The sequence below is a fragment of the Zalophus californianus genome, chromosome 12 (genome assembly GCF_009762305.2).
Source record: "Zalophus californianus isolate mZalCal1 chromosome 12, mZalCal1.pri.v2, whole genome shotgun sequence".
Classification (NCBI taxonomy): Eukaryota; Metazoa; Chordata; class Mammalia; order Carnivora; family Otariidae; genus Zalophus; species Zalophus californianus.
In genome coordinates this window covers 106500693-106521424 of record NC_045606.1, presented here as the reverse complement: position 1 = coordinate 106521424, position 20732 = coordinate 106500693, and the positions used below count along the sequence as shown (strand labels likewise).

Genomic DNA, 20732 nt, shown 5'->3' with positions numbered 1-20732 from the left:
CATGTAATGTCTTTCCATTTGTGTCATCTTCAATTTCTCTCATCAGTGTTTTATAGTTTTCAGAGTACAGGTCTTTCACCTTGTTTAAGTTTATTCCTGGGTATTTTATTATTTTTGGTGCAATTGTAAATGGGATTGTTTTTTAAATTTCTCTTTCTGCTGCATTTTTAGTGTATAGAAATGCAACAGATTGCTGTACATTGATTTTGTATCCTGTGACTTTCCTAATTCACTTATCAGTTCTAGTACATTTTTTGGTGGAATCTTTAGGGTTTTCTATGTATAGTATCATGTCATCTGCGAATAGTGAAAGTTTTACTTCTTCCTTACCAATTTGGGTGCCTTTTATTTCTTTTTGTTGTTGGATTGCTGTGGTTAGGACTTCCAGTACTATGTTGAATAACAGTGGTGAGAGAGGACATTCTTGTCTTTTTTCTGATCTTAGGGGAAAGGCTCTCTTTTTCCCCATTGATGATGATTTTTGCTGTGGGTTTTTCATAGATGGCCTTTATTATATTGAGGTACATTCCTTCTAGACCTATTTTGTTTAGGGTTTTCATCATGAATGGATGTTGTACTTCGTCAAATGCTTTTTCTGCATCTATTTAGATGATCGTATGGGGACACTTGGGTGACTCAGTCATTTGAGTGTCTGCCTTCGGCTCAGGTCATGATCCCAGGGTCCTGGGATCGAGTCCCGAGTTGGGCTCCTTGCTCAGCAGGGAACCTGCTTCTCCCTCTGCCTGGCACTCTCCCGCTTGTGCTCTCTGACAAATAAATAAAATCTTTTTTAAAAAATAAATGATCATATGGCTTTTATTCTTTCTCTTATTGCTGTGATATATCACGTTGATTGATTTATGAATATCAAATCACCCTTGCATCTGGAGAATAAATTCCACTTGATTTTGGTGAATGATTTTTTTTAATGTATTGCTGGATTTGGTTTGATAATATTTTGTTGAAGATTTTTGCATCTATGTTCATCAGAGATATTGGCCTATAGTTCTCTTTTTCTGTAGTGTCTTTATCTGGTTTTGTTACCAGGATAATGCTCATCTCATAGAATGAATTTTTTAAAAATTTTTTAAAAGATTTTATTCATTTGACAGACACAGAGAGGGAACACAAGCACGGGGAGTGGGAGAAGGAGAAGCACACTTCCTGCTGAGCAGGGGCTCGATCCCAGGACCCTGGGATCATGACCTGAGCTGAAGGCAGACGCTTAATGACTGAGCCACCCAGGCACCCTAGAATGAATTTTTTAATTTTCCTTCCTCTTATAATTTTTGGAATAGTTTGAGAAGAATGGATATTAATTCTTTAAATGTTTGGTAGAATTCTGGGGTGCCTGGTGGCTCAGTCTGTTGGGCATCTGACTTTGGCTTGGATCATGATCTTGGAGTCCTTGGATCGACCCCCATAATAGGCTCCCCACTCAGTGGAGAGTCTGCTTAACCCTCTCCTTCTACTCCTCCCCCTGCTTGTGCTCTCTCTCTCAAATAATGAATAAATTTAAAAAAATCTAAAAAAATAGAAGTAAATGTTTGATAGAATTCGCCTGTGATGCCATCCGGTCTTGGACCTTTTTTTGTTGGGAATTTTTTGCTTACTGATTCAATTTCATTGCTGGTAATCCTGTCTGCCCCAATTTTTAATTTTTTTTTTGCTCCAATTTTTTAATTCTTCCTGCTTCAATTTTGGTAGGTTTTATGTTTCTAGGAATTTATCCATTTCTTCTAGCCTGTCCGATTTGTTGGCATGTAATTTTTCATAATAATCTTAAAATTGTTTGTATTTCTGTGGTGTTGGTTGTTATTTCTCCTTTTCCATTTGTGATTTTGTTTATTTGAATTCTCTCTCTTTTTTGAGTCTGGCTAGGGGTTTATTAATTTTCTTGATCTTTTCAAAGGATCAGCTCTTGGTTTCATTGTTCTATTGTTTTGTAGTTTCTGTTTTGTTTATTTCTGCTGTAATCTTTATTATTTCTTTCCTTCTGATGGTTTTGGGTTTTGTTTGTTCTTTTTCTAGATCCTTTAGGTGTAATGTAAGGTTAGGTTGTTTATAGAAGATTTTTCTTGCTTCTTGAGGTAGGCCTGTATTGCTATAAACTTTTCTCTTAGAACAGCTTTTGCTGCATCTCTAATATTTTGGACCATTGTGTTTTCATTTTCATTTGTTTCCATGTAATTTTTTATTTCTTTGATTTCTTGGTTGACCCATTCATTGTTTAGTAGGTGTTATTTAACCTCCATGTATTTGCGGTTTTTCCAGACTTTCTCTTGTGGTTGATTTCTAGTTTTATAGTGGTCTGGTCAGAAAAGATGCATGGCATGACTTTGGTCTTTTTGGATTTGTTGCCACTTGTTTTGTGGCGTAACATGTCTATTCTGGAGAATGTTCCATGTGCACTTGACAAGAATGTGTATTCTGTGTTTTAGGATGAAATGTTCTGAATATATCTGTTAGATCCATCCTGTCCTGCCTCACTTTTATTTATCAACATTTGATTATTGTTATCTACATCTATTATTTTACTAGGAGTTGCAAAATGGTGATTTTCTAAGTAAGTCATTCTTTTGTAATGGTCACCTTGACTTTTTCTGCAAAGAAGAACTTTACTTCAAAAATCATTTGGCTAACCTGAAACGTTATTCATGCAGAAAAGTCAGGATAAATGCCTTGACTTCTTTATTTTCCAATTTTCAGAAGAATGAGTTGGTGTCTTGGCAACTGTCGGATATTGTTAACGCTTTCTTAGTGTCATTATCAATAGTACATTTTTATAAGTCGGGCGAATTTGGCCAGTAGGAGCCTTTTTCTAGTTTGTTTTTGTGGCCTTTTGACAAGACTCTGGTCTCCTTTAAAAGTTTCCACACTAGGAGCATCTCAATTCTGGATTTCTGTGAGATACCTACCCTTTGGGACATTCTGGTGTGGCTTTGAGATTAAATCTGGCTTCACATTTTGGTTTAGCCTCTTATTATCTGGAGGCTTGGGCAAGTTATGAAAACTCTCTGAGCCTTACTTTATCTCTAAAATCTGGATAGTAATGCTCATGTCACATCAGTGAGGTATCAGATATGAAGTGCTTCCTTATTTCAGAGTATGTTTCTTGACAACCCTCCTATGCACTATAGTATTTTGCTGAGTAGGTGGTAGCTGTGTAATAAAGCTTATCCAGTGATAAGGTGAGGCCACTAAGGTGGTGCTCGGGAAGGCATTATTAACGTCTTAAAGTGCTGTGTGGGTGCATGGCATTCAAATTGGGATTTCCTGTCTACCTCATCCCCAAAGCTACTTGGTTTTCAAATGTTACCTGTTGGGAATTAGTCCAAATCAGATGTAAGGCTGTGTTGGTTTGGCTCTGCCAATAAACATCATTTGAATTCTGATTTGGGACTAATCCACCACCCCATGTGGTCTTAGCTCTGTTTCATTTGGTTGGAGACATTACTTGCCTTTCCAAAGGGGACTGTAGTTTAATTAATTGAGGCTTGTGGGGTCTTCTATAATCCTCAGACTGAAACACAAATTATAAATGAGGAGGCTCTCTCACTGCAAAATGAAGCAGTGGAGTCTTGTTTTGTGGGAACTTGAGTTCTGAAATCCAAATGGCAACACTCACAGTTACTCTAATTGAAAGTGGCCCAAGGACACTCATGCCGGCACATTTAAGACCTATCACATTGCAGATGGTTGGCTTCCAACCTGGCCCAGAGTTGAGCTGATCAGAGAACTGACAGGAGGCCCAGGCTGTTTGTAGTCCTGGTCTGAACGACTTGGTTCTGGGCAGGCTAGACCTCTTCTTTGGCACAGTGGTCCCTGTGGGTCCAGGGGCATGAATGCTGGATCATAACCTGGGGGAAAGCAGGTGGTAGGAGAAGGGCTCCCAGAGGTGAGGCAGTGCCCAAGGCTGGCTTCATCTTTTTCTGCTGCTTTACCAGGAGACTTTCAGCCAGGTCCTTATACCACTTGTCCATCTAGAACATTCTGGGAAAGCACCACAGGATATGGATATCTTCCAGAAATAGACTGATTAGCCAGCTTGCAGGGAGGATGTGACTTTCTGCAAAGTTTAACTTTTGGTCAAGTTCACTAAAGGCATGCTGCTTTAGGTTTTCCCGGATGTATCTCCTTCTGACTTTTTTTTTTTTAAAGATTTTATCCATTTATTTGACAGAGAGACACAGCGAGAGAGGGAACACAGCAGGGGGAGTGGGAGAGGGAGAAGGAGGCTTCCTGCTGAGCAGGGAGCCCGATGCGGGGCTCGATCCCAGGACCCTGGGACCATGACCTGAGCCGAAGGCAGATGCTCAACCGACCGAGCCACCCAGGCGCCCCTCCTTCTGACTTTAAGTGAAAGAACACTGATTTAAACATGAAGCCCCTCGTGATGCCAAATATCTCTGGCATCACTGCCCTAAACAGCACCCGGTCACTGTCCTGCTGGGCAGGCTGACCCCTGCTCTGGAGAGGCCTAGATGCCACCACAAGGACTGGCTTCCAGAGTTTTCTCACCAAACTGTCAGATGGTGAACCGGGAAAGGCTGGAAGTGGGATGTTGGACTCTGCAGCGAGACGCTGTGGATTTGAGCTCCACATCTGCCACTTAAACTCTGGAAGATGGTTTGAATCTCCTCAGCCTGGTCTTGTAGAATGGGGGGGTAATCACAGTGCCATCCGTCATTGCGATCAGCGTCTGGTACCTTGCCAGTGCTTTAAAAGGTAGACATTTCTCTCATTGTTAACAACCCGTGACTGTTTATTAGTAGTGAAGAACCTGAGGCTGGTTGACTTACACAGGCCAGCAAGCCTGCGAGCAGAGCGACTGAGAGGCCTCCGACATACCTGGCGAAGCCAAGGGCTGCACGGGAGGCAGGGAGCCCGCAGAGCCAAGGAAGACACAGATGCAGGCCAGGGAATGGAACCAACAGGTAGTGCCTAGGGGCCAGCTCTGAACATGTCCAGCCCATCGCGTTCCGCTGACGTTTGGTGGGAGGGGGCCACAAAGACGGACAAGAGAACTGTTGGCTGCAGGGAAGCTGTGCCGTCAGCAGCACCAACTCCACACCACACCGGGTCGCTGTACCTCCTGCCCCTGACTCTGCCGACTGGCAAAGGCCAGTAACACAGCATCCAACATGCTCAACCTAGTTCTTCCAAGTTTGAGGGCCTAGGAGCAATATGGGGGACGCCGCTTCCCTCTTCCTGCTCTGGGGCTGTCACCGTCTGGGGCCAGAGAGGTGTGCTGGATGACAGGAGGCAGGTGCCCTTGGGACAAGGGCCTCTGGGGTAGCAGGGGGCTTCCTGGTGACTGAGTGCCGTGGTGCCTCGTCTGCAGCAGTGGGGGTGCACATGGTTCATCCCAGGCCCACGCAGGCTCCTCTCCGGGGCCTGGCCGCTGCTTTCCCTCTAAGGTGCACCTGGCCCATCAGATGACTCACACCCCGGTTCACAGTTCGAATAGACACCCAGGCAGTGAGCTGTGTTTGAAAGATGAAAGCTAGCCAATTGAAGGTGGCCAACCTGGCAGTTTTGACCGTTTTAGTCAGTAATTCCAGTTTCATCACAGCTAACCATACTATGACATTCAGTGAGGGCCCAACTGTCCAGTAATTTGAGGATGCTCATTACCACATATCCATGGGCCTCTGTTCACACAGAATGTGCAGAAGCTGTCTGTGCTCACCTTGAGTCTCACTGCAAATCTCTCCTCCTTGAGAACGCTGTTCCTGATCGAGTGGGCACCCAGTGAGCATTTCCAGCCTGGCTTCCACCTGAAGGACAGGGTGAGGCCGGGCAAGGGGTGCCGTGGGGATTGGCGACTGAGCCACCTCCTCTGGGTCTCACCGTCCACTGAACCCCACCCCCCCAGAGATGGCCACCTTCTCAACACAGACTCAGAGGCCCAGCCACCCCACTGTGAATGCTTCCTGGTCCTAATCAGGTGTCACAGCTATTCTGTGATGTCAACTCTGATGTTTCCAGAGCGCTGACCCAATGCAGTCCAAACCATCGGGTTGGTCAATAGTTTGATCTGTCACCGCTCAGCAACATTCAAGGTCACAGAGCTGTCACGTGCCGCATCAGAACTCAGCCCTGACCTTCTGGCCCCAAGTCCTGTGTCCTCCCTGGGAGTTCCACCCCACCTACCTCCTCAGCCTAACAGGAGGTCCTTGGAGAAAGAGGAAGATCGAGGGCTGTGTCTGACCTTGAAAGTCTCCTTGGATGAGACTGACCTATGAATGCAAATATGTTCTTACGTGAACTGTAAGACTGCATCACATACTGAGCAGACCTTGGCACACAATGGGTACACATCATCAGTAAGTGTGACAATAATGGATTAAGTGATTTCATAAGTGAAAGCCACAAAGTATAAATACATGTAGGAACACCTATCTAAAGGACTCAGGGAAAAAGCACGTGTTGGGATGTTTGAGTGTGTACACAAAGCAGACAGATGTATACATGTGCCTTGTACAGCTGAAATTCAGACATACACACACAGGCTCATGCACAAATGCACGTGTGTGCAGTCACACCTGGGCAAACGCAAGGACACACACATGCACATCTCCTTGTGTGTCTGGGTCATGCACCGGGTTTCTGATCATGACCATCTGCTTGGCCTGCACTCCAGAAAGAGCCACGCATGGCCCTCTCTTAGACCAGAAAGCTGGGCCACCTCAGACTGAGCCCTGGACTGGCCGTTCTTCCTAAAGCCAAACTTTCCTGCCTCCCTTCCTCCCTTCTGTGGTGTTCCTTTTCTCTGCCTCTAGTGGCTTCTGTCATTTCAGCAGAGCTGAGATCTCATGGCCTGCGAAGCTGAGGCCAGCACTGGTGAAGTCATCCCCACCTTTGTGGGTTTTGTGCTGCTTCTCAGAATTTCTTTTCTTGTTTTAATCTTTAAAAAAAGATCTATTTATTTATTTTAGAAAGAGAGCTTGTGGGCGTGCCAGTGCAGGTGAGGGGTGGGGGGTGGAGAGAGAATCTTAGGTGATTCCCCCCCAAGCATGGAACCCAACTTGGGACTGGATCTTGCAACCCTGAGGTCATGACCTGAGCTGAAAATAAAAGCCGGACACTCAACTGAGCCACCAGGCGCCCCTCAGTATCTCTGTCACTATGATTTCCTTGCAGTCCCTCCCGTGCCTCTGGTTTTCCATCTCCCTTTCCTGGGGCACTGGACCTTGAGCTTTGCTTGGACTCTGCCAGAGTCCTGAGGCCGCAGCCCTTGGGGTGAAGCAGGCCCAGGGTTCAGGAGACTGCACTCAGGAGCCCCAGAACAATGAGAATGACCCCGTGCCCTTCCTGGGAGACCTGTTTCACAATGCCAAGGAACACTGCAGCCCCCACATTAACAGTCCTCCAGGGACCAGGCTCAGGAGGGTCCAAAGCTCCTCTGGGTCCTTCACGAGGGATCTCGCCCAGTGACCTCCGTGTCCTGGTCCCTGGACGGCTGGCTCCCTTCACAGCCAGAGCGCAGTGACCCTCGTCTACAACAGAGAAATGGAGTTAGACGTCTGGTGGCAGGTCCTTGGGCATTGCCCAGTGACGGCATTGACCAGTGACCTGTACCATGCTCCCGCTTCTGCGCCACCTTGTGGGCCCGCCATGAACAAGCTTTACCTTCTAGGCCATCTAGATCCTGTTTCCTGGTTTCTGTCGCCATGTTTATCACCAGCCAGCCCTCCGTAGTCAGGGCGGCAGCCCCCATGTGAGCACAGCCACGCGAGCGGTGCTCTCTCCCTGTCTGGCCTTCGCGTCCGCTGAGGTGGATCGCCCACACCTGGGAGCGCAGGTCCGCGGTATGCCCTGCATGCACCACTGGTCTGCAGGGTGCTGTGACTGAGCTGAGGATCAACTGTCTTCTAGACTTCCTCAGAGAGTCCGTGGATGAATCATCTCACTGGTGAATTCTACTTGAGGAGTCTCATCTGCTCTGAGCTGGGAGCAGCACCGTGCTAACTCAGAGTCCTTAAGTCCTAAGTGCTCAGAAAACGCGGTGAGTAAAGAAACCCGAGTCTACCGGAAAGCGCATCCACCACCCTTTCCCCCAACAGGTTGGCACCCCTGCTCTGTGGGATCTGCAGGTTACGAAACGCAGACTTGTGGGCAAGTGTGGAGCGGGACAATGGTTTCTCCTGCTCTGTCCCCGCAGGTGGACAAGTGCTCCCTGGGCCTTTGGGTCACATCGGAGACAGAGGAGGAGGAACTGCTTTCCTGGGCACGGGGACAGCACGTTGAGCAGGGTGGGACGAGGGGGGGACCCGGCAGGGAGGACAGGCGTCAGCAAGGAGGTGAACGCTGGGGCTGTCAGGCCCGATATTTAGTCCCGACTGCAGAGGGCCTGGGTTGCGGCACGGTCCCCTCACCATCTACCCATCAGGCCAGCCTTGTTGGGGTGATAACGGGCAAGGAGGGAGAGGACACGGGAAGGCTGGCTGATGAGGGTCAGGCTGCAAAGAGAAACAGACAAGGCACACAGCACGACTGAGGGTCGACCTAGGCCAGCGGACCCCTGGGGGTGGGGGTGGGGGGGCCCAGGCCACAGCCAAATGCTGAATGAGGCAGGTGGAGCCTGGGGCATCCAGGCAGGGCCACACGGGACGATGGTGATGACAGACGGGTTGGACACACAAACCACGCCCGCATAATACAGCCACACTCACACCCCACTGCTGACACACTCGACACTCACATTCTCTCTCTCTCTCTCTCTCTCTCTCTCTCACACACACACACACACACACACACACGCAGCTCCCTCTGATACCTAAAACGCCCCCCTCCTAGGACCCCTGCAGCCCTGCAACGGTCTTTGAGAAGCAGAAGTCTCCCTGGGAGGTCCGCAAGGTCCCCAGCGCCCCTCAAGGACCCTTGGACAGTGCCAGGGAGGGACTCCAGGCAAACCCCACCGGGCCCGCGTCCCCACTCGGGAGGGACTGACCCTCCAGGCCGGGGTCCCACAGTCTCCCCCCTTCGCAGGTTGAAGACCCCCACACCCCTCTGCTCCAGGACACTTTCTGATGGGCCGCGCGACAGCCACTTCTGGTCACTTACATGAACTAAATAAAACTAAAAGCAGGCATTCGGTCCTTGGCGGCACCAGCTACACGTCAATGGCCGCCGGCCCCCCGTGCTCGCGGACACCGCGTGGGACAGCGCGGGTGGGCACCTGCCACGGTCCTTGCAGAGAAGGGTTGGGCCTTTCCATCCCAGGCCAAGGGAGCACGCTAACTCTCCGCGTCCCTCCAGCCGCGGCTGGGGCGGGGCGGTGCGGCCCCAGGCCCGGGGGGGCAGGGGTGCGCTCGGGGCCCTCGCGTCAGGCACGGGTGGAGGTGGAAGGCCGCGCGCCGGCAGGTGGGCCGGGCCGAGGGCGGGGCGCCGTGGGCGGGGCCGGCGGGCGCGCGGCGGGGCGGGGCCTGGGCGGGGGCGGGGCCGGCGGCGCTGTCCGGTGCTGAAGCGGCGGCGGCGCGGGCAGCGCGGGGAGGGAGGAGCGGTGCTCGCCAGAGTCGGTCCCGCCGCCCCCGCCGCGCCGCCATGGACTGAGCGCCGCCCGCCCGGCCGCCGACATGGGGCCGCTGCTCGCGCTCCTGCTGCTGCTGCCGCTGCCGCCGCACACTGCACCCGCGCCCCGCGCCCGGCCGCTTCCGGGGCTCCTCGGTGAGTTGGGGGGGGGGGTCTGGGAGTGGGGGAGGAGGCGCCTGAGGGAGGGGGAAAGGGTGGGGGCTGCTTGGTGAGTCATGGGCGGGGGGAGGGGGCTGCTCGGCGAGTGAGGGGGCGGGGAAGGGGCTTCTCGGCTAGTGGGGGGCAGGGGGAGGGGGCGTGTGGGCGAGTGAAGGGGCGTGGGGAGGGGGCTTGTGGGCGAGTGAGGGCGGGCGGGCGGAGGGGGCTTGTGGGCGAGTGAAGGGGGCGGGGGACGGTCGGCGAGTGAGGGGTTGGGGGGAGGGGGCTTGTCGGCGAGGGCGGGCGGGGGGAGGGGGCTTGGCGAGTGAGGGGCGGGGGAGGGGAGGAGAGGAGAAGGGGGCTTTTTGGTGAGTGGAGGGGGTAGGGGGCTTCTCAGTGAGGGAGGGGAGGGGGTGGGGAGGAGGTTTCTGGACGCGTGGGGGGGTGGGGCGCGGTGAGAGCGCGCTCGCTGCAGCAGCGGGGGGTTTCGCGGGTTCTCGGCCCTCCCCGGGGCGCCTCCCTGTCCTCGCCGCAGCGCCCTGCCTCAGTTTCCTCCCCGGCGCCCCTCCCCGCGAGGACTTCCGCCCGGGTCAGGCCCGGGCGGCCGGGGAAGGGCGCGCCCCGCGCGTGCGTGTGGCCGCGGGGCAGGGTCCCGGGGGCGCGGGACCTGGCCTGGGGCGAATGGAGGGAAGCCGCGCGGCCGACTCCTGCCTGCGTGGTCGGCGCGTGGACTCTGCCACCGACAGCCTCGCCAGCAGACGGACATTTTCCTTCCGCGACTGAGGTGGAAGGAAGCGGGGAGGGAAGCGCTCTCCCCGGGGAGTGAGCCCGGAATCCGCCCCCTTGCAGGTTGACCGTTTTACCCGGGAAGCAGGCAGGGCCCCACGCCAGTCTTTTTGGGGAGGAGATTTACTTTCAAGGCCGCAATTACTAAACATAATGGATTCGAGTAATAGGTGGTGAATAGGTGTTAAAAGTGAGGGCAAATAGCGGTGCTGGGTCGCGAAGAGGGGGCGGACGCTTGGCCTCCTGGGCCGGCCCTGCTGGGCCCCTGTGGTCCCACACAAAGAGCCTGCCAGGAGAGCGCCATCTCCCCAGATTCCGGCTAACGGCAGACCAGTTGCCATGAATTTTTTCCTTGCTTGACTTGTCTCCTCACATGTACTTCTGCCCGGTGGGCAGCGTGGCACAGTTAGAGGGACAGCTGGTGATTTGAAGGGAGGGCCTCGCCCCCTGGGGTGGAGGGGTGTGTCCCACCCCCCCACATTCCGGGGTGCTGAGGGCACCGATCATTTTTGTCGGGGGGCCTGGCCCACTCTGCTAGATCTCCAGGCCCTTGCCTCAAACTAGTGATGAAGGTTGAGCTGTGTGTGCGTCCTCCGGCGTCTCACGTGAGAGCTGTTCGCTCGGTTGGCCTGATGCAGCCCTCCACGTACACACAGGTCAGGGAGAACCAGGCTCAGGTGATGTTCTAGGGAAGGGTGGGTGGTTCTTAACTACTCTTTTTTCCATCAGAATTCCCAGTTCTAATCTAATCTAATCACAGAGGAAGGAAGAAGGGAGAGGTGGCTGAGGGAGGGAGCAAAGGAAAACCCCAAACTGGAAGGGTATGAAGAGAAGAAAATCGCGGAACTGTCGTGGACAATATTGCCTGACAAAGCAATGGTATTTTGGCTACAGGCAAAGTTGAATCATATTTAAAAAAGGGTGCCTTATTTCTCCTCCGCTTACGACGTACTTCAGTGAGTCTCCTGGATACTGTCTTTGTGTGGGACATTGGGGGTCCAGACATCATTCACACTGTCTCAAGGACTCCAGGTGAATAGGGTTAACCTGCTCCATTCTCCATGTGATTGGAAATCGCCTGGCAGCGTATACAGGTAAAATGTAAGTGTGGTCTTCTCCTTTTGGGACCCAACCTGGAATAGCATGTAGCTTTGTTTACCTGTGTAAGGCCCCTGCATCCTGGTCACTCAGCCTTCTATCCCTAATGCCCTCACCCAGAATGCTGCTGCCATATTACCAGAATTCATATACCCAATCTTCAGAAAGTGCAGGGGGAACCATAGTCACCTCAGAGGTATATGCTACCATGTTTCTCTTTCTCAGCCATTTGTTTGGTAACGGTCACACTAAGTACATTGTTCCAAATAATGATGCAATGCACAGTGAAGGATCACCTGGAGACAGTTTTGGCCCCAGCCATGTCACTTGTACTCTTTTTATTTGTTTAGCTTAGGTTGACGCCTAAAGAATACACACAGTTCAAGGAGATCTGAGTTTTTGCTCCTTGCCAGCATCATAAAACTGTAGGTTAAAATGAGGAGTCTCCATTACACCAGTAAGACCTAAGACCAGGTCTTTCCGTACAGGCTGCCTTGACTTGAGCCAGAGTCCTCTTCAGATTTAGACAGTGAAGGACCTCTTAATGAAAACCAGGGTCAGCAAAAGTACTAAAATCTGAGTTTATTCTCCTTGTTCTGAGCCACATTCTATGACACTACCGTATTTCCACAACAGCTCTTGACAGCATCCGAGTGGCAGCAGATGTCTCACCTTTTCCCTTTCTTTAAGGGTACCTTTCCCCCCTTAATCACTCTAGCTTCCTGCCTTTGCATCGCCTATGTGTCCATGTCTTTCTGGTGCAAAAAGCTGCTTTATGACACATAGTTTTCCATTATCTTTGACACTATCATCAGAGCTGAACAGAGTGGGAATAATGGCACCCCCATCAATGATATGATTCAACTTTGCTTCTAGTCAAAATACCACTGCTGCATCAGGCAGCCTTGTCCAGGGTAGTTTAGCGATTTCTCTTCATATAGTTCCATCTTTGGGTATTCCTTTGTTCCTTCCCTCTGCCTTTCTCTGTGATTTCAGGACATCCTTTTGTTCAGGTGCCCAGTACTATATAAGTCTGATTTGAATGCCAGGTGTTTGTCTTTAGGCCATTTTTTAGTTAGAGGGAAGCCAGTTTGTGAACCTGCTCGAACAGCCCCACATTTAAGAGCAGTCATATAAAAGACCCTTCTCTAGCTAAAGAAATAAGAATCTCATTTGCCAAAGGACAGAGTCAACCTTTCATGCAAATGTTGCTTGGAGAATCCAAAGTCAAAGCAAGCCAGTGCCTCTAGCTTTGAGATAGGTGTTTCTTTTTCTCCCTTGTTTTTGTCTCCTAATTAGCCCACACATTTTTCATTCACCAGTGAGCCCACTTGGAGCTGAGGAGAGAGCAGCCAAGAGCAGGGGTCAGCTTGCTTTGTGAACTAGGCAGCGTGGTTGTTTGTTTTTAAATCAAAGCATCCTTTCCATCACAAAAGCCCGCGTCCATCTTTACTTCTTAGGGTCCATAGCTCTTGATTTTGGTGGGTGTATGGTAATGAGCAGCCTGCTCCTCCCCTAGAGCAAAAACCCTGCTACCTCCTTTCAGGCTGTGAGTCTTTCTTTGCCTGTCCCCTCCCCCTGCTCCGGCTCCTTCAGCGGCTGGTGCTGATGTGCCCATGCAGAAGGATTGGGGCCCCTGGAAAACCCCGGGCTTCTGTGGAAGGGAGGTGACGGTGGGCTCATCCACGAAACCAGATGCATTGGGTGGAACTGTCGTGCTTCTGTCTCCTGTGTCCAGAGACAGCAGTTAAATGTGTCAGGCTCGGAAGGAATGTGTGGGGAATAAAAGAGGTTTTGAGATGGCTTCCTCTCAGTGCTAAGCTTAGCTGTGCATCTCAGCATCTTGCAGCTCTTCTTTTTAAAAGCCGATCTGTTTTTGCACCTGGTTACCAAGATCATCATCAGTGGTACCCACCAATGTAGGAGGTGTGCTTAATTTTCGGTAGTCGGCTTTCTACTTTGCTCTGTGGTGGTGTTGGGTTGTGCCGTGTGTGCAGGCATTTCTATAGGCCGTAAGATGTGCAGACTTGTTGAGTCCTTGGCTTTCCGTGCAGGAGGGCAACAGCAGTATGGTAAATCTGCAGTTAGGCTGAGACCTGCAGCCAGGATGATCACTCAGGGTGATGTTTTGATGAGCGCTATACCAGTTATTGTGTCTTTTATGTGATGATAATTGCTGCATTCTGAGTTTATTTTGTTGTTCTCCCCCGCCCCCAGGCAGGCAGTATTACCTAATTTGTGAATGCAGTTATTCACCCACTTTTTTATTTTTAAAAGTTAGGAAGAGGAGAAGTTTGAAAGAGGGATGGGGTTAGCTGAGCCGTCCTTATACATGATCTTATTAAGAAAGGTTTTTATTACCATGACCTCTCAGAGCATTACCTTAGAATTTAAAAATTCCTTACGAAAAGGTGTTTGTAACTAAACGTAACTAAATGTGACCCAAACTAAAAATAACCTTTTGGCTTTGGGTGGCATATATTTAAGATATGCCTGGGTATGTGTAAATACTGCTAGTTTAAGGATTCTTTATATGTGGAGAGGCGAAAAACAAAAAACAGGGGCACCTGGGCGGCTCAGGTCGTGGTCCCAGGGTCCTGGGATCGAGCCCCGCATCGGGCTCCCTGCTCCGCGGGAAGCCTGCTTCTCCCTCTCCCACTCCCCCTGCTTGTGTTCCCTCTCTCGCTGTGTCTCTCTGTCAAATGAATAAATAAAATCTTAAAAAAAAAAACCCTTAACAAATGGGCAGAAAGAATTTGAATCTAGGTGTATGCCAGTAGATGCAGGCCCAGTGAGGCTCAGTTAACCAAGAACCTGCCTTATCTCTACTGACAAGATGTTCCATTTCCTGAGAAAGCAAACAGCTGAATTCGTAGCAGATAACTCTTTACTCCACATAAAAGCACCCAGCAGCTGTTTCCACATTAGTCTAAATTGACCTTCATGAATGTGGACCCAGCTGGACTTATTTTTTAATCTTGGTTGATAGGGGGACAGAAAACCCAAGAAGCAGAAGATAATCAGTGCACTTTTCTGCTGGCTGGAAACAGTTTGTTGAAGGAAGAAGGAAGTTTTTTCTTTTAATTCGTGCTATCTCCAACAAGTTTGCTACAACCACTGTTTAAATATTTAGGGCAGGAAGTGAGGAGGGGTGTGGTTCCCCTGGAAACACTTATGTTCACATGTTAAGTGACTTTTTTGTTTGTTAGCTGGCTTCTGCACCGATGAGGGGATGACTCACCTGTACGTGTAAGGCACTGAACTTTGGACTAGACGTGCTACTGGGTGAAACGTCAGGGGCCGTCTGTCTTTAAAATGGTCTTTGTGTGTATGATGTGAAGAGATAAGGAAGCTGTTCAGGGTTTTGTGATGATCGCTTGGTGTTAACTGTCCGTTGTGGATAACAGCGCATCTTATTTCTTTCATTTTCATCTGTTCCCTCAGGCCTATGATTATGGTTCAGAAAATGCAAGGACACTCCTTCTCAGTACATGGGACTAGTAATGGTTTCTGTGAGGGCAGTTGAACGGGCAGGAGGGGAATAGTTATAAAACAGACTGGGGCACGTTCTCTTTTTTAATTAAAAAGGACCCTACGGTGAAATTGAGTTTTTTGTTTTGGTGTATCATTCTAGGTATAGATTCTGATGACAGCTCAGAGAACAGTTCCCGCCCCCCAGCGTTGCCCTGAGCCCCCCCTTCTGTAGTGGCAGCCTACTCTGAGCCCCTGGCAACCTCCGCAACCCTTTACGTGCAGTAACATGTACTCCCAGAAACATCTTGACGGGTGAGCATTTATAACTTCCGTTTTAGAGATGGAAAGACTGAGGCTTAGGGGTCAGGAGGTACAGTAAGATACTTGGTGCATTGGGTCCTACTCTCTGGCCTCTTCAGAGTTTCCTTTTCTCTCCAGTGGGCGGCCCCAGGCTGAGGCGCAGCGATAGCTCCTTAGGACGCAGAAGGGATGTGTGCGCTCTTAGAACACGGCTCCGTAACTCCACAAGGTATTACAGGGACAGAGGTGATTTTCAGTTGTCAGATTGCCTTTCCCTAAGGAGCTTCAGAACCACTAGGCTCAATGGGCCTGTCTGAGAGAGAATTTGAAAATGCTCTTTTTTTTTAAAGATTTTATTTATCTATTTGACAGAGAGACACAGCGAGAGAGGGAACACAAGCAGGGGGAGTGGGGGAGGGAGCAGCAGGCTTCCCGCGGAGCAGGGAGCCCGATGCGGGGCTCGTTCCCAGGACCCTGGGACCGCGACCTGAGCCGAAGGCAGACGCCCAACGACTGAGCCACCCAGGCGCCCCTGAAAATGCTCTTTGGTCTGAGGTGGGGGGCGGGTGTTGATTTTCTGACTTGGGTTTTGTTCTGGGTGTCATTCAATTATCTGGGTAGCCTCTCAGTGAATCTTGATGTTTGGAAATGGATAACGTGTTTTTGGACACTTTTAGCCTTCCCTCATGGCAGGAATGCAAGTGCCACCATAGAGTTCACGGCTTAATGTGTTCATAAACACTATTCAGAATGCTTCTGTGCTTCCGTCAGGTTTTTTAAATGTGGTGACACAAACATCAAAGAAGCTAGCTCTCATTTCAGACCTGCTACAAGTAAAAGCCTACTTCAGAGTAAGGGATGAAGGAGGGATGACTCTCAAGAAAATTTTAAGAGTAGATTCCATCCAAGCTTGACATTTAGAGTGGCAAACAAGCAAAAGGGATGGCTCATTTTAGTCTTTCGTTATTTTCTGAGGCATCTGGTAGAGCAAAGAATGAAACTTTCCCTCACATGACATGGGCATTCTGTGTCACTGTGTGTTCTGAAGGCCCATTCTGGCTTCTGATGCAATGTCCTACATACAGTACAAAAGATGCTTGGAAATGGTTTGTTTGGTGGAAGGAATTTTCAGGAGAAGAGCTGACCTGATTCCCAAAGGGAAAAGGACTTAATTAATTAATTAAAAGATTTTATTTGTTTGAGAGAGAGAGAGGGAGACCAAGAGAGACCGAGAGAGCACAAGCATGAGCAGGTGGGGGGGGGGGCAGAGGCAGAGGGAGAAGCAGACTCCTTGCGGAGCAGGGAGCCCGATGCGGGGCTGATCCCAGGACCCTGGGACCATGACCTGAGCCGAAGGCAGACGCCCAACGACTGAGCCACCCGGCGCCCCAGGAAGAGGACTTTATATTAATGGTGCAAGTCAGTTCTTATTCCAACAGTGAAATATAGTCACCTTGTAAATGGACAGAGCAGCCAGTAAAACTGGCCATGGGAGGCTGATGCTTTTTCCATTTGGGGCCGTGGCTTTAATCCAGTTCAAAGCAGTAATTAACCTGTGGTAGGGCTTGAAGCCAATTCAGCGATTTGTATATTCTCTGAAATAGCTGGTATTTTAATGGCGGCCGACGAGGCCTACTAGCGAGAGCTTATTTCTCAGTGGTGGGCTGGGAATGGGAAACTGGGTGAGGAAGCAGCTTGGGCCACCATCTGTCCATCCACCTTCTCACCTCAAGGCACGTTCCGTCCTGCAAAGGCACATCTGCTTTTGCCAAAATATACTTCAGGACTTCTTGAATCTCTTTCTCTGCTTTTGCCTGAGAAGAGGTCTAGGTTAAGGTCACTAGTCTTCCGTCTGATTTAAGTGTTGTATGAGCAGTGCAGTGATGTGATTATAAGCCCATGTGGGAAATACCAGGGTCCGTCCCAAGGGGTAGGTGTCCATCCTTGGTGACCAAGTCTTCCCATGTTCTCTGTCTGCTTCACCAGCATGTTTTCGTCCTTGATTCCATGAAATAATAAACACGGAAAGAAACAGATACTATATAGGTGATTCCTGGAAACATGGTGGGGAATGACTGGATATGGGTCCAGGACAGAAATTAAATGACAAAACAGTGTTTCCATGCAGCATATGTTGACAGACTGAGAGATTGCCTTATCTTTCCAATCTGGTAACCCTTACAGTTTGCACTCTAATATACTCGTATTAGAAGTCAAGGGGGAAAAAATCAAGGGAAATGAAAGGACTTCACCTGTAATTTCTCTGAATTTATACCACGAGCAAAGTACCAAACTCTTCATGTTTTCGAGAGGATTATATGAGGTGGTGGAGAGTCCTTGGTAATGGCCGTCCTATAGCTGTTACTCTTCCTGGAAGCTCCATTTTTTTTCCAGTTAATGTTGGAGTTTGGTGGCCAGACAGGGTGGAATATTGTTATTGTTGAAAATACTAGTTCTTTGCTGAGTCCAAGTCTCAGCTGAATTGACTACTGAGGTTTTTTTAAAGCATTACCAGTACATTTTATTTTTTAATTTAATTTTATTTTTTTTAAAGATTTTATTTATTTATTTGAGAGAGAGAGAGAATGAGAGAGAAAGCACATGAGATGGGGGGAGGGTGAGAGGGAGAAGCAGACTCCCCGCGGAGCAGGGAGCCCGATGCGGGACTCGATCCCGGGACTCCAGGATCATGACCCGAGCCGAAGGCAGTCGCCCAACCGACTGAGCCACCCAGGCGCCCACATTTTATTTTTTTAAAAAGATTTATTATTTTATTTTAGAGAGTGTGTGTGTGTATGCACATGGGACGTGGGGCAGGCAAGAGGGAGAGGGAGAGGGAGAGGGAGAGAATCTCAGGCAGAACCGCCCCCCCCGAACTTGGGGCTTGATCTCAAGGCCCTGAATCATGACCTGAGCTGAAATCAAGAGTTGGACACTTAACCGACTGAGCTACCCAGGTGCCCCACCATTACATTTTAAGTAGTAGTATCATTTATGTTTTTTGGTAATGTTTATCAAACTTAAAAAAATAGTTATATGCAGTGAGGATGCAGACTTAATTATGTTGTAATGAGAATGACTAATGGTTATAGTATCATCTGGAATTTATTTCACATCATCCCTTCAAAGAGGTTAAAGCCCTTGAATAAAAGAAATTGGGCTTAAAAAATAGTTATATACATTTCTTACATGTTTGAGTGGAAAGTATAAGAAAAAGTACCTACTCTTCAGGTACACTAAACATTTTCTTTTAGAATATTATGTGATATTTGATAAATGCAAAAATCAGAGCACTTTTTTAGAGTATTTGACATGTCTAGGTTGCACTGTTCTTAGGTGCCTAGATTTTTGTCTTGTCACCGAGGCATGAAAAGTATCTGCTGATAGAGACCAAAGGACTCACACACTCTGATAAAAGCATTGAGGGTCACCCACAGCATTGACTGAACTAGGGTCCCACAGATTTGGGCTGTGCTCACCTGCCTTCTATAGCCTAATACAAAGACAGCACCCCGCTCTGAGGGCGTGACACAGAAAGCATCCTCTGCACCCTGAGGCCTCTGTTTGAGCAGAGTGAGGGCTGAGCAGGGAAAACATTCTCTAACTGGGCTCCCAGGTCCACCACTTCCTGTGCCATTTACCTGAGGACCTGAGGGTGGAGAGCATGCATCAGCAAAGACTGAGGTGGCCATGATGGTAGCGTCAGAGTGGGTAACGGCCTCCAGGAGGTCTGACCTCATTAGCATCTCTCTCTGTGGGCCCTGGGCTCGGACTTTCTGATTTGGGGCTCAGGGTGTGTGGGCCTGACAGGACCAGGTTCCCCTCTGCGGGGAGGGGGCCCTGACCTCTACATCCTGCCTTATTGGTGTCCAGCAGTCACTGTAGTTTGTCCCTTTTGCTTGTCGGTGCGCTTCTGTGGGCCACTCTCCTGCTCTCCCAAAGCTTGGTCACTCTGTGGTCTGTTGCCTGCCTCTGAGCTGCAGTTGGAGGGGTGATCCTTGTGGGCTCAGTGTTTGGCTGGCCTGAGGGAATGGCAGGGAAAGAAGCAGTGTGGGTGCCCAGCAAGTTGACCTGCTTGGGGCTGTGTCATTTCCTCAGGGAGGATCTGTGGCCTCTGGGTGTATACGCCTTATTCTGTTGTTTGCTCCCGGTGGTTTACCTGTCTCTTCCCAGCAGCCTCTCTCAGAGAAAAGACCAGGACAGCCTCTCCCTTTGCTCTTCCGGTGTTTGTGAGGTTCCCTGGGTTCTGCAGGCCCCTGGACTGTTTGTGGGGTGGCGGGGAGGGTTAGGAGCTGAGCCCTGTGTGCCTTCCACCTTGCCCTGACTCTGTCTCTGTCTTGACCACCAGCTTTTACGCTCATGTGTCAGGTCGTGCACTTGTGCTTTGTTACTGTTGGTGAACTTCTGTAGTGTGTGACCTGTGTGACCACTGACCCCCAGAAATAACCTGGCAGAAATATCGGTGGGATGAGGTAAGCAGAGGTTCAGTGGGAGGCTGTGTAGGGGGCGGACAGGGGAGGTGGGCACCCTCACTTGAAGCCCTTGTGCTGTGGGAGGGGCATGCTCTGGGGCTTCCCCAGCAAGAACCCCCACGTTCTGAGCTCCTAGTATCTGTTAACCTCTATTTCTATTCTTGTGGCCTGGAATATGCTTTATTTTTTATTTTTTTCTTTTTTAATGAGAGAGAGAGAGAGAGAGAGAGAGCCAGAGAGCAGAGCAGGAATGAGAGGGAGAAGCAGCCTCCTCAATGAGCAGGGAGCCCGATGCAGGGCTCGATCCCGGGACCCTGGGATCACGATCTGAGCCGGAGGCAGACGCTTAACCATCTGAGCCACCCAGGTGCCCCTGGAATATGCTTTAAAAAAAGGCTTTGTAACAGAGTTGAGTTGGAATAGAGAACTGTGATGTCAGAAGCAAAACTGTGCAGAGACTCTCATTTCTTGCTGAGCCAGGTTTGGGCTGAAATGCCTCTTCTCGCAGGAGCCTGGCAGGGTGCTTGGGCAAAATGGCCCCGTGCCCAGGCTGTGCCCAGCCTGCTGGTTACTCCACGTGTTCACTGAGCATGTCTCCTTGTGAGTGACCACACCAGGCCCTGGGTCTCCTGTTTGCTTTCGTTTTGTTTGCGGCAAGAAGCAAGTCCTTCAAGACGGCATATTAAGTGTGGATGTTCAAAACCCAGAGAATACTCTTTTACCTGAATTTTTAATTGCTGGGAGCCTAAGCTTTTTGACCATTGAATAAAGAAACCTTTTAAGTTTTTTTAAGCTTTATTTATTTTAGAGAGAGAGCACGCGAGAGTGCATGCATGAGCATGAGGAGCAGAGGGAGAGAGAATCTTCAGCAGATTTTGCCCTGAGTATAGAGCCCGATACGGGGTTCAATCTCACAACCTCAAGATC

At 49.8% G+C, this 20732-nt stretch overlaps 1 protein-coding gene across 3 annotated transcripts in view; it reads left to right on the top strand.

Moving 5' to 3' along the window:
* The first annotated feature begins 9470 nt into the window (after nucleotides 1–9470).
* PTPRN2 (protein tyrosine phosphatase receptor type N2) overlaps nucleotides 9471–20732 on the top strand; it is an 809200-nt gene continuing 797938 nt past the window's right edge. For all 3 annotated transcript variants that reach the window (XM_035723337.1, XM_027574319.2, XM_035723336.1), the window contains exon 1: nucleotides 9471–9672. In XM_035723337.1, coding sequence (XP_035579230.1) covers nucleotides 9582–9672 — 91 coding nt within the window. In that variant the 5' untranslated portion in view covers nucleotides 9471–9581. The remainder of the gene's footprint in view (nucleotides 9673–20732) is intronic.